Consider the following 14374-nt stretch of genomic DNA (forward strand, 5'->3'; position numbering starts at 1 on the left):
TGAATTATAATTTAAAGCTCAATTTTTTTTTTTTTTTAATGCTCAATTTTAAGACTATTTTAACTTTTGCCTTGGTAACTAAATCATTCCCTGTAGGATGGTTAAAACAAACAAATATTACCTGATTTGGTTTCTCTTACATCTTATTCCTTAAATATATTTCTTGAATTGTGGCAAAGGTATGAGTTTTAGATTCAACATATCTGAACATAACAAGGACACAGGCATCCAGTTGAATATTGCCCTTCCATAAATAATCCTCCTGGGAAATTATATATTTATTCTAGTACTTTTGCCATTACTTAGAATGATTTTAGAGCTTTTCTTTTGGAATTGTCTATTAAAGCCTATAGCAAAAAAATTAAAACTATAAGTATATTCCACTTGCTGAATTTCTTGACAACACAAGAACTAAATTGTGGATTAATTTCTCGAGTAAACTTGCATTAAATGATTTTTAGGTGTAAGTAATTTTGACTATAAATTCTTCATTAGATCTTTCAAGTTACTAAGCAGCTAGCTCAGTAGTAAAGGAACCATTTATTAAATTCTGTCAATCATATTGTCTTATTTTTTTCTCTGGGAATGGCTTTTATTTTTTAATAATTATTTTTCCTCTTTAAAGTTAGCATGTGCTTTTGACTAATCTTACTGACGATGAATCCTCATATTTTGAGGGTGGATTGAATGTTAGGAAACTGCCCTTTAAGCTCTTGGAGCCAAGTCTAGTTTATTTACTCACTGGACTTGGCTCCAAGAGATTAAGATCAGTCCCTTCAGAATGTTTTGATCCAAATATGACAGAATCATGATTTATTTTCCAGGCTACCTTGAGACTAATTAGGTTGCTTTGCAGACTGTAGGGGACCCAGAGGAGTTTATAATCTTTTACATAAATAAGCAAACATAAATATTCTGGCTTGTTTTTTCGTTAAAAACCATGAGTGAGGGGGTTTGGAGAAGGCTTTATAGGCAATTTTAGATAAGGACCTCTGAAAATAACGGAAAGCAGCATCACTGGAAGAAATGTATGGGCTCCTCTCTGACTGGTATGAGCAAAATTCCAACCATGCTTGGATTGTTAGAGTGCTTACTAAGTTGTATTTTGTTATCATGGAAACCTAAACCTTCACTTTTTTCTTTTGCGGACAACTAAGGACATAAAAATTAACAATAGTGTAGGTTTATATGAAGTTGAGAAGCTTTTAAACGTTAACTATTTTGGAATGCTAACTTAGTGTAAGAAAAGCCTTGTACACTACTTCAAATTACATAGATAAATTAATTATGGTTTTGTTTTTATTTTATTTCTACCAATGTGAGTGAGACCTTTTTATAGCTTTGTATTCAGATTTTTTTTTAATGTAAGAAGATACTCTGTTCAATTATGGAAGCATTGTAGCACAGATTCAGTTCCCTAATCTACAGGTTGTAGGTAAAGATGACAGGGTTTAAGGTAAGAAGGAAAACTTGTGATAATGACAGCTTTAATTTTGACCCTCCTGCACCTGTCCAAGGGAGGTCAGAGTATCACAAGGCTTTCCTTCCAAAACTTTCCTTCCCAAGATGGAAATGGAATCAGGTTTGACTTATGGGAGTTTGAGAAGGGGACTGTAATTTTGTATTTTTATTGCCAACTCTTTTTGTGGTGCTCTGTCCTTTTTTATTTTCTGGCTCTGCTGCTTGAATCAGAATTTATTGCCAACTCTAACAGGTATTTTAAGCTACTTAGAGATTTTAGGTTTTTAAATTTAGTTGTTTTGTAGCCCTAACATTCTCTCTGATAAAAGTGGTAGACTGGCTTCCACTTTCAAAACATAAGTAGATACTGTTTGTGGTCATGATATTTTATGGTTTCCAGCGAATTCCTGAGAATTAGCATTTCATGTACAGTAATTTTTGTTTTGAAATTATTACCATTCTTAAATACCTTTGTGGATTATTTTATTCCTTTCTGCTGCTATACATTAGCTCTTTAGATAGAAATCTTTGGAAATGAATTTTTAGTTTTGTCAACTAGTGATAATAGTAAATGCTACTATTTAATATTTGTATTGTTGAAAACAAAATGCCTTACATATTAGGAGTGTTTATATTTTAGTAAAAGTTTAAAGCATTTTCTAAATACTGTTATGTTTACAAGTAGATATTTAAGAAACTCAGTTTTTTGGTGATAAAACACATATGCCTCTCTTTACTGATTCTACTCCCCACGCTGATCTTAGTAAATTATTTCTGAACAACCAGGTGGCCTATAGGTAAGCAAGCTGACACTAAATTCTCACTTAGATTATGATGTTGTGAATGAGATTTGTCAGGATACTTCATGGTGCACGAACATGTTTGGTATTAGGGGTTCTTTTTCTATCATTTTCATATTACAAGCTGTAATTGATTTGGAGGCAGTGTTGCTTGTGTAAGAGTCACTTATTTAGAAAATGAATAACTTTACTAAGGTAAAAGTGGGCACTGTGACTTATTTTTATGTGGTTAATGTATATAGTCTTTTACATTCAGTTTGCAGAAAAGTTTCAGGAATTTAAAGAAGCTGCTCGACTAGCAAAGGAAAAATCACAAGAGAAGATGGAACTTACCAGTACACCTTCACAGGTGGGTATTTCATTTCTATTCTTATTTTTGAGCCTTGTTCATTTTAGATGCTATCCTTTATGCCAGAGTTGAATTTGGGAAAATAATGGCAAAATTAATTTCCAAAGTAGATACAGAAATGCACCCTTTAATCTGTGCATCCATGTACTAACCCAGGAGTTTGAGGTTACAGTGAGCTATGATCACCCCACTGAGCTCCAGCCTGGGTGACAGAGAGAAACCCTGTCTCTAAAAAAAGAAATATCTTATGTTCATCAGTATTTGACAGCCATAATATATGGACTTTAATTAATCTTTTCAAAACATTTAAAGTCTGATTGTGAATTTAATGTACAGAAGCCAGAGAGGATAGTTTTTAAAAGGTATTTCTTTCATTTCTCTTTTTTTCCCTTTCCCCATTTTGTGGCAATCCCTAATGTTTCTGTTTTAGTTTAAATTGTATGATCATTGGCCACTCCTATCTTACCTAAAATGCAGAGCTTGATTCCACTGGTTTAAGCCAGTCTGCTGAATTAATGCTCTACCTAAAGAATAGACTACTACTCAGGAATTCAGCAAAGGGAAGGTTAAATAGGATAATTAATCAATTAATCAATAGTCGATAATAGTAGACACTTAACTGGTCATAGCTTTTGTTTTTATTTGAGGGAGGTATAAGACACTAGGTAAGAATATGAGTTATCTGGCCGCCGGGCATGGTGGCTCACTCTTATAATCCCAGCCCTTATGGAGGCTGAGGGGAGAGGATCACTTGAGGCCAGAAGTTTGAGACCCTGTCTCTACAAAAAATGAAAAAAATTAACTAGGCGTGGTGGTGTATGCTTATAGTCCTGGCTAGTTGGGAGGCTGAGGCAGGAGGATCACTTTAGATCAGGGGTTCAAGGCTGCAGTGAGCTATGATCATGTCACTGCACCCAACCTAGGGCAACTAGAGCAAGACCCTGGCTCAAAAAAAAAAAAAAAAAACAGTATGAGGGCAAACTTACACATAAATTCTTTTTCTGTTGTTCTATTATCTTGGGAAAGTTGCTTAGCCCAAGTGTGTTTATACCTCTGTAACATGAGTATTATATTACTTATCGTATAGGATTGTTGAAAGGAATAGGTATAATAATGACATTGTCAGGTCATGGTTAATAATGTGGGGTCCAACCCTTACTAGTTTTCTGAGCTCAGGCAAGTTACTGTTTTCTTCATCTATAAAATGGCAATAAGAACAATATGTCTGTATTAGGGCTATTATGAGAATTAAGTGAGGATCATAGAAAGTGCTTATTAACCTATAGTAAATGCTCAATAAATGTTAACAACTGTTGTTGGTAATGTGGTTGTAATGGTGAGGATGATGGAAAGTCTTAACAATTATCTAGAAAAATACAGATGCTTAAATTATATAAATCCTGCATCAGAATTCCCTGGAAGACTTGTTAAAACTCAAATTGCTACATCCCACCCCTAAAGTTTCTGATTTAGTAGGCCTGAGATGGACCCTGAGTATTTGCATTGCTAATCTATTTTGAGAAGACGTTGATGCTATTGGTCTGGGGACTACCCTGTGAGAAGCAGTGCTGGTGGGCAAACCATTCACATCCCTAAAGGCTTGTGGTGAAAGGAGTCTTAGCCTTAAAGTTAGCCACTTCCCCCATTCTTAGACTCTTCAGCTACAGTCATACACTTGGCTTAGTTTGGAGAGAAATGAAGCCAGAAAGAGCCTGACAAAGTAGTATAATAGAAGAGGGTAAGAGATTGTAGTAAGTGTTGATGGAGTTGAAGAGCAGGCAGAAGGAGAGTGGGATAGATTAGGAAGACAGGTTTTATAGCACAATTCCTCTTATCTGTGGAAATCAAAACCAGTAACTGATCAATTAACCAGATAAGTTAACATGAGGATTTTTTTAAAAAAAGATTCTTACTTTAAAATTTATAAGTTAAAACTCAGTGTTCAATTTATTCACCAATATTTTGGTGTAAAACCTTTGAATATGATCTATTGATTGGAATCCCACATTCTTTCTTACATAAACTATACTTAATAGTTAATTGTCCACAATTTCCAGCGGTTTTTTTCTTTTTCTTTTTTTTTGGGTGCAACTAAACCTTGGCACTTGCAAAGAAATCTAAGTGTGCTATAAATAGATTTTTATGTCATTTTTCTGATATCATATGGTAGCATATTATATATATTATGTAATAGTAGATATACCTAATTCAATTGTGGATTTTATTTGAATTTTTAGCCATTTACCTTTTAGTCATTGCAAAGTATTTAGCTTGGTTTTCATTCAAATAACTACTGTAGTTTTTCATTCAGATTTTATAAGTTTTCATAATATTTAATTCATTTATATAATTATATAAATACAGTTGGCATAAATAGCTTTGGGACAAATACAGCTGACTCTTGGCAAGCATTTAATGCAGCTGGTGGGTGCCACATAACGCAAACAGTAGAGATTAACTCACTAGCCCTAAGCCTCAATCAGCTGGTACCCTTTAGTAGGGAAGGAAGAGCATGAGTTAAGCCAGAGAGTCAGATTACAAGAACTTCTGTGGTTGTCAACAAATGGAATTTTGGAGATAGTAGCTGTGAATAGTGACCAGGTATAAGGAATAATTTATGACAGGAGATAAGGAGATGCGTGCCTGAGATCTCAGCCTCATCTTCCTTTACATATCCTTTTGTTCTTCTGATCTCTTTCCATTTCTTTCCATTCCCACTGCCATGGGAACTCAAAATCATTAGCTCCTCCCCTGATTTTTCCGGTCAGAGCCTATGCTCAGAAAAGAGTGGTGTTCTCATCTTTCTTTAGGTATAAAGCGGGGAATGTTTGTTAAATGATAAAGAGAGGACCCTGTTTTACTTAAGCCAACAGGATGAAACTGTAGCAGGAATTTTAATTCCAGGCTTTATTGGAATTAAATGGAAGGTGGTAGTGGTATTTGGTGTAGTGGGCAGGGCAGTGCTTCCTGGACCTCCCACCCAACCCTTCAGCTGCAGAGTGGTGTGGTGATACCACCCTAGAGGCTTGTCCTGGGCTAAGGGCCAAAGTAATTTCTTTTTCATGTGTTTCAGAATATTCCTAGATTTTGGGCTTTCTTGCTGCTTCATAAATGGGCTAGAAGAAAGAATTCTTAAGCACTTCCTGAATCTTACATCTGTGCTTATTTGTTAGTGTGTTGATTTCCTTGATACTCTTCAGATTTTAATTTCAAAAAATACATATTTTTTCCAATTTGACCGCCATTTTTCTTTTTCTGCTTCAGATTATTTGTTTTGTTAAGGGGCGTGGGGAGATTGCCCAAAAACAAAATGAGTTGTGAGTGGTTTTATTTTTCTCAAAATAAGGAGGTAAAGGCAATAGAAAGGTTCATTAGATCTGTTTTTATTCCCATTTTATTTGCTTTTTTCATTTTTCTTATCAACTTTGGTATACATATTACATATTTGGATATACACATATATATCAAAGAAGATATTATCTGATAACTTTTTTCCTTAAACATTTACTATAGAAGTGGCCAGCCATATTAGCTTAAGAATCTCCTTATAAAGAGAAATTACCATTTTTTTCAGAAGTTTGTAATTAATAAGTATACTGCCAAGTTTTTTATTTTAACGTTTGGTTTGAAGATATAAAACGTTCTAAAGAATAACCGAAGTTAGATGTTTAGGAAATTATATAAAATTTAGATTTAAAAAGAACTAGATGTTTAGAATATGTTAAATAAAAAATGAGTTTCACAGTGCTATTTTTAGCATATGTAAAATTTTTGGAAGGTTTTACAGAGCACTTTTGGCTACCTGTGAAGTAGTTGGAGGGAAAGGAGGTTTCATTTTCCTTTCATGTCCTTAAGTACTTTTGGAACTTTTTCTTGTTCTCATGAGCAAATATTAATTTTATCTTTTAAACCTACTTTTAAAAAACCATGCTTTCGGTAGGCTTTTGTTTTTCATTTTAGAAATAATGATCTAGGAAAACTAAATATGCCTTTAGTTAAATATAGCTAATATTCAAATTTTCTGAAGAAAAACTATTGAGATGTTGGAATTGTTGCAACCTCTATCCCTTTCTTCCTCCCCTCCCTTCTCTCCTTAACTCGCCTCTGAGAACAGTCTTCATACTTCAGTACTTCAGTAGTGGCAACATTTGTTGCCTCCTTGGATCCTGTACCGCATTTTACCCCTGAAGAGACAGAAGTGTTTATCCCCAGAAGTTAGTAAGAACCAGGAATCAAATGGCTATTCTTCTTCCTCTCTCTTTTGATCCTAATCTACTGTCGTCCTGCATTCTCTGGTCAACTGATTTCAGCAGATCCTGGAGTTAATCCTTAGTTGCTAACCCTGCTTATTCCCTTTCAGTTTAACAAGGTAATTTGTTTCTGTTATCATTTCTACTAAATCAAATGTTGGCCAGTTTAACTGTGTAGCAATTTGGACAGTCTACCTTTATCATTTTAGTTTACTTGGCCTGTCTTGGAGAAAAATAGGCCTGATTTATTAATATCAAAGATAATAAACTCACAGTTTCTTCCTGGCTGCTTAAACTTTTTCTGACTAATTTGTATGGTCCAAAATTGACCTAGAAGTAGTCACTTTGTGGTTGCTGTTTCCAGTATTTACTTTGTAGGATTTGACTTTTTTGTGAAACAATTTTATGTTGTTTCATTATACTATAGACTTTATTCATGCATTTACTATCAGTTAATGGAAACAGGATTTGTGAGAAATATTTAGTAAGAATGAAATTAAAGGTCAAAATAGAGATTCCACTAATCATTGAAAAGTGTTAAGTGATAATATGGAATTAAGAAAATATCTCAGGAGTTCGAGACCAGCCTGAGCAAGAGTAAGACCCTGTCTCTACTAAAAATAGAAAAATTAGCCAGGTGTGGTAATACATGTCTGTAGTCCCAGCTACTTGGGAGGCTGAGGCAGGAGGATCACTTGAGCTCAGCTGTTCAAGGTTGCTGTGAACTATGCTGATGACGTAGCACTCTAGTCCGGGCAATGGAGTGAGACTCCGTCTTGAAAAAGAAAAAAAAATGAAAATATCCTTTTGATATTGTATAGTTTATAGCACTATGGTACTATTAGTTAAAATATTTAAATGTGAAATAAAATACATACAGCAATATAAAACCAGAAGTCTCAAAAAAGGAAGTCTCACCACATTAATATTTTTCATATTTCTTTCTAGTACTTTGTGTGCAACATTTTAAATATAAAGTATGTAAATTATGATAACCTAGACATGACTTTATATTTTTGTGTTTTTTCCTAATATAAGCATTTTCCTGCATTGCTCATGTTCATCTTGTTTTTGAGGAAATTGTGTATTCTTTTAAATTGACAAATTATGATCATACCTAACCACTCCCCTGTTGAACACTTCTATTTTTATTTTCTTCCTTAATGTAGACTAATACTTTAGTTGCGAAATTTTATTGCCCAGGCATCATAAGAGTTCTGTCAGTCTGATCTCTCACACTCTGGTGCTAGGACCTCCCCTAGTTAACAGATTTATCAAATGACTCCTCATTCTGATTTCTAATATCACATTTGAATAATCTGATGATGGCAGACTCGAGAATAAGTGTCAGCTTCATTTTAAAATGAACTGTGGGCTTCATTTTAAATTCCATTTATTTTCCAGAGGGGATAAATTAAATTTACTTTGAAAGGCAAATCTTAATTAAAAGTAGAAATAAGACAAGAAACTTTGTGAAGAAAAATAATTCCATTACGAGACAAGAAAATCTGAAATGCACTAACATCATTATATATAAAACGTTACAGAGGCACTTCTGATTGCTTTTCTAAGTGGCTCTATAGGAATTTGAAAAGTAGGTAGGACAGATTAAAAAAAATTAAAACTTGTTGCAGATTTCATTGTCCCTTTTGCCCTTCTCCCCTCCTCATTCTCTTCTTCTCCTGTACACCTCCTGTTCTCTACTTCTTCCTGCAAAATAAAATCAAATCACATCTTGCATTTTTGTGTCATCTTCTTTTTCTTCTGAGGTATAGTGTGATTCTTTGAATATCTTTTTATTCTGACCAATTAGTTACTTATATAAACCCAAAAGTTTTTCACTTTGAAACTACATTTCAAAATTGTGTTATGGTTCAGTGAGTTTTTTTTATGAGTTGCTGTGCTTCAAAATAGTTTTCCTTTCAAATTTTATTTTTTTAAGTCTTTGACTCAAATTTCCATCGAAATTTGATTCATCAGTAAGCATACATCAAAGTCAGTTTTAACTTTAAGATGATACTGTGTACTTTAACAAAAGCATAACTCATTTTTTATCTCCCACCCCTTTTTTAAAGGAATCAGCAGGTGGGGATCTTCAGTCTCCTTTGACACCAGAAAGTATCAATGGGACCGATGATGAAAGGACACCTGATGTGACACAGAACTCAGAGCCAAGGGCTGAACCAACTCAGAATGCATTGCCATTTACGCATAGGTACAGATTCAATTCAGCAATCATGATAAAGTAAAGTGTGTAAGTGTGGAAGTTTGTTTGGTTTCAGGAACTCTTGCAGTTACAACCTTTGAGTGAAAACTCCAGGTCAGACTCTTTTTTTCACTGCTTCTGTTAACCTCAGAAAGGAAATACAGAAAAATTTTATTGATTTATAGCTGCTAGTTGCCTAGATGGACTAGAGTGAACATTTCGCTTATGTGGTAAAAGGAGTACTGAGCTAATTACAGTACCAATTGTTTTTCAGTGAAACAAAATATTGTAAATTGCTTCTACCTATTTTTCAACATACCCCTTATGAAGTCTCCCTTTGTTAACCCAGTTTCGTGTGTGTTCTCGGAGGTTGTAAGTTGTAATTTTGTCAAATAGGCTTTCCACTCTGAAATTAAGCTTTACCATAGTCTTAGCGGTGATTTCACCTCACCACATGATTTCACAGAAGGGAACTGGGGGGGTAACTTCTAGCGTGAGCTTGTTAATGTTAACGACAGATTTATCTTTAAACACAACTAACAGAAGATCAATTTTCACTTGCTTCTGAATTTTAAAAGAATTCGATATTCTGAAAAGGTACAGTTTATCCTAAATGTGTTCTAAACCACTTACATTAATTATTAGTCGTACTGTGGTATTTTTAGGATGTAAAGAAGTCTATGAAATTGCAGTAATGCAAATGTAAAACAAACACCTGTCAGTCATCTGTCTTAATTTTTGTTCTCATTTGGAAACTTTTCACTAGTTTTAGTTAAAATTATGAGGACAATTTTCCTTTATTGTACATTTCTTTTAGGGACCAATTTTTTTAAAAAAATCAAATTATTTGACATATTAAGAATTGTAAAGTGAGATAGTCATTCCAGACTTTTTGTCATGAGAATTTTTATTTCGACTGAAATTTGTTGACTATCAGGGGCATAAGATTAAACATATTAGAGACTAACATTGAGGGACCTCCTGGTCAAGATGAGGAAGAAGAAAAAGTTAGTTAAGGTGTTTTTTAGGAATGAATAGGGAGAGACTATTTGACTATGAGGCTATTCTAATTTGTTGCTAAAAATGATAATTTTGCATAAAACAGTGGACATTTTGGAGTTATGGATTTCATGCTTTATTGCAGCATGAACATATTTTTATAGCTATAAAGATGACTGAACACATGAAAATTTTTAGTTTCTCTGATCTGAAGACTATATGTACACATAGATTTGTTAAACATTCACTCTTTTAAAATATGCAATTACAATTAAAGAATGATGTTATTAGAATGCAGTTTTTAAAAATATTTTACTTATATTGAGGGAAGGAAATTATATTTAACATGGGCATTTAATGAAGACTGAACTGCAACTAGACATTATTAAATACTTGATTTCTAACACTTCAATTGAGCCATCTGCATTGAATACTGTAGCATTTAGAATTAAGAATTTTTGTATTTAACATTTGTAAAAGCTATTTCTAGTTTACTTATGCACCTAAAATTTTCTAAGTGTTTACTATATAGCTAATCCTTAGCATTTGGAATTACATCTGGAATTGGTCTTCTACTGATTTTTCTCTGTTTTTAGGAGTCTAATAGGAGTTACTTTGACTTAAAGATAGAGCTGCTTTGACTACTGGAATTCATAGATTAGCCATGGAAATATTTGACAGAGTTCTGAAAATAAAATTTAGCGGGTCAATTTCAGCTTTTAACTATGTTAGAGGCATAATGTAACTTTATAGTTTTTCTGATTATTTTAAAAATACTTAACTATAGGATTTCAGAAGACGTTCTCTGAACTCGTTTTGATTTTATATTAATTAATCAATATTTAATAGTTACTTGACTAAAATCAAGATTTCTACCTGAGGCAACAGATAATTTTACAGCTAATGTTAGAATCCCAGAATATCAAAACTGGAAGAGGCCTTGGAGATGGTATAATCTAAGATTTTCCAAACCACGGTAGTTTTAAATCAGCTTAATAGATTATTCATGGCATTCTGAAAGATGAAATATAAAACCAAATAGAAAACATCAGAGTAAAACTCACATTAAGAGTAGAAACTATTTCAGAAATATACTTGTATATGTATGTGCTGGATTACAGTGTAAAATGTCAAAGTTTAAAAGTATGTGCCTTTGGCACGTGGAGACTAAATCCCAGAGGGTAATTGAGTTGTCCTGGGTCACATAGTTCATTAGTAACAACTGTGAGATTACGGCTCAGATCTTTAATCCTAGTATATATTGTCAGTTAGTTAACAGTGCATTTTAGCCAAATTCCCAACACAAGTACATTGTTATATCAGAAAGTTAATAACTATTTCTGTCTTAGGAGACCAATATAAAAATAAGATCAGTGTTTCATGAATTAGAGACAGAGTGAATATTAAAATAATGTTTATTTAAATCTGACACAAGTAAACTGGATATATATTTTTTCTGATGGCAAAGGAACACAAGTAAAATCTTATGTTTTTAAGGCTTATTTAGACTATTTATTTTGCCTGCCTTCCTTAACACATGTTTAAACAAAAAAGAATAAAGAGCAAAAAAAATTTTTGCCACTATTTCTCTGTTCTGGTTGCTCCCATTTTGTTGTAAATAAGGAGCAAAATCAGTAGAATGTGTTTAAAACAAAAACCGGGGATATAGGGAATGGTGATCTAAGCAGTCAAGTTAATTAAGAGTTGACTGTAGTAATAGCTATTTAGCAAGCCATTTGTGCTCTTCTTAAAATTCAAATTTTATGCCTAAATCTCATGAGTTTGTTAATTAACATACCAAAAGCAGATCCTGGTTTTCATTTAGCTCTGAAAATTTTAGTAATGTGGTTAGTTTGTTCTTTATTCTTTGTAAGTTTTGTTTATTTTTAAAAAGTTATTACTTAGCTTTAGAGAAATAAGAGTTTTTGTTTTTTATTTTTAATATAACCTTTTATTATAAAAATTTTCAAATATATTTGAGAGAGAATACTATAATAAACCTTTGTGAGCATATTACGCATCTTCAACAGTTATGAAAAAATGGCCAGCCTTGTTTCATCTCTACCCCCACTTACTCCTACCACTATGTTGTTTTTAAAACAAATCCCAGACATAATTTTATCCACAAATACTTTTTAAAATTACTTTTGAACTTTTCAAAAACTTACTAAGCTATTATGACTTTTATATTATATATGATTCAGTGCCATTACAGGTTACTTTTAATCATTTACCACTTTCTTTGATTTGTAATTATGCTGCTAAACTAAATTTTAAATGTAGGGGCTGCTAATACTCCTTAATCAAGTGCTATAGTACTGTTTTATGTCCTTGTCATAAACTATGCAAAAAAATTCTCATTGAGTAAGTTTCAGTGAATTAATACTTTTTTAGTGTACTTATTTAAATTCTTTAAAAAGTTGAGGGATACATAAAAAAAGGCAAATCATGAGAATGAAATGCTTACTAATTTCTTTAGGGAAGTGTTACTAAATTTTATCTAAATTGCTGTTTCTTTCTAAAAAAATTATTTTTTTAACCTAAATGATAATATTGTGTTAGGATTGAGCCAGGTGTATACTCTGGCCCACTGAAGTCTTCAGGACATCCTTTGAGACCACAGTCAATTAGCTATACACCAAGTAAAGTAGCTATATATTAATAGATTAGTATATGCATATGGGGGAAGGTTTTGTTCTCTCATTTCAGGAAATTATTTCACAGCATCAGCTGTGTGGCATTCTAGAATTTACTTGTTACTTCTTACAAATAATAAATAACAGGGTTTTTTTTTTTTTTGAGACAGAGTCTCACTGTGTTGCCCGGGCTAGAGTGCCGTGGCATCATCCTAGCTCACAGCAACCTCAAACTCCTGGGCTGAAGCGATCCTCCTGCCTCAGCCTCCCAAGTAGCTGGGACTACAGGCATGCGCCACCATGCCCGGCTAATTTTTTCTATATATTTTTAGTTGTCCAATTAATTTCTCTGTATTTTTAGTAGAGACGGGGTCTCGCTCTTGCTCAGGCTGGTTTCGAACTCCTGAGCTCAAACAATCCGCCCGCCTCAGCCTCCCAGAGAGCTAGGATTACAGGCGTGAGCCACCGTGCCCGGCCAATAATAGGGTTTTTAAAAAACATTTAAAACCACCTAAAATTCTCTTGGAAATAGTTAATTTTATAGTATTCCAGTGCTGTTGGAATGTAGTACTGAAATGTAATACGGAAAACCAAAAGTTTTTGTTTGTCTGTTTCAATCTTATGATCCTCACATATGCAGTACTATGTCAATAAGTAACTGTGATCATAGTTTTGAGAGTTCAGAACAGATATATATACATTAGCAGTTTGTGAAGCTGTTTTTGTACTGATAAATTCTGATAACAGTTTCATTACCTTAATGGAAAATAGACTCTTTTGAGCACCAAGTATATTTGGATTCTTCTAATGTTAAGATAATGTATTCTCATGGTGCTTCTAGAATTTATGGATTCTGTGGATACTGCATGTATCTTCTGTTAAAGAGATTTTTCTGCCACTTCATGTATTTCCAACAGATACTTATTAAAGGTTATATGCAGAAATGTTACTTTCTAGTATATCGGTTTTGCTTTAAATCAGTATAACTACAATTTTACCAAAACCTAATGACATCTGTGTGGGTTCACTCCATTTGTATTTATTAAAGTTTTATGCATTATCAAAGTTTCAGAAAGCCACTACTTTAAAATTCTGACTAGGGATTTCTGTACAATTTCAAAAACTAAATTTCTTCGGAAATTTTACATACCATTTTAACGCAAGTAAAAAAATACGAAAATAAAATAAAGTATTTATATTTAACAAAACAAGTTAAAATAAAAAAAGAGCTTTATCTTGAATTAAATATAGTTTGTACTTTGCTTTGAAGATGATACAAATACGATAAAAGTGAATGGCTGTTAAGAATTTTGAGGTGCTGTTTTCTCCACACTGTAGCATCTATTTTCCTTTTTATAGGTAGTAAGCAAAACTTAAATTATAGTAATGAACTAAAGTAGAGATAATTTCTGTGGATAACTTTTGTTTGGATGAGACTGTGTGTAAAGCTGGGACTTGATTTTATAAGAAATGACTTTATTGTTGATATAATTGCAGGTTGAAAAATTTAAGTTGTAGGATTCTCTTTATTGCTAAAATCATAATTGACTTAAATATCATTATTTTTCCACCATCAAACCTCAAAAATTAGATTAGTTTTTTCAAAATGAATTTGAAGGCAAAGACAATTTGCTAGCGATCATAACTCAATAATTTAGAGATGTCAGAATTTC

At 33.0% G+C, this 14374-nt stretch overlaps 1 protein-coding gene across 1 annotated transcript in view; it reads left to right on the plus strand.

Moving 5' to 3' along the window:
* Positions 1-14374, plus strand: part of HOMER1 (homer scaffolding protein 1) — a 108799-nt gene that overhangs the window by 56861 nt on the left and 37564 nt on the right. Inside the window, exon 5 of the mRNA XM_012664626.1 lies at positions 8936-9075. Coding sequence (XP_012520080.1) covers positions 8936-9075 — 140 coding nt within the window. The remainder of the gene's footprint in view (positions 1-8935; positions 9076-14374) is intronic.

Source organism: Propithecus coquereli, unplaced genomic scaffold (genome assembly GCF_000956105.1).
Source record: "Propithecus coquereli isolate 6110/MARCELLA unplaced genomic scaffold, Pcoq_1.0 Scaffold9, whole genome shotgun sequence".
NCBI lineage: Eukaryota > Metazoa > Chordata > Mammalia > Primates > Indriidae > Propithecus > Propithecus coquereli.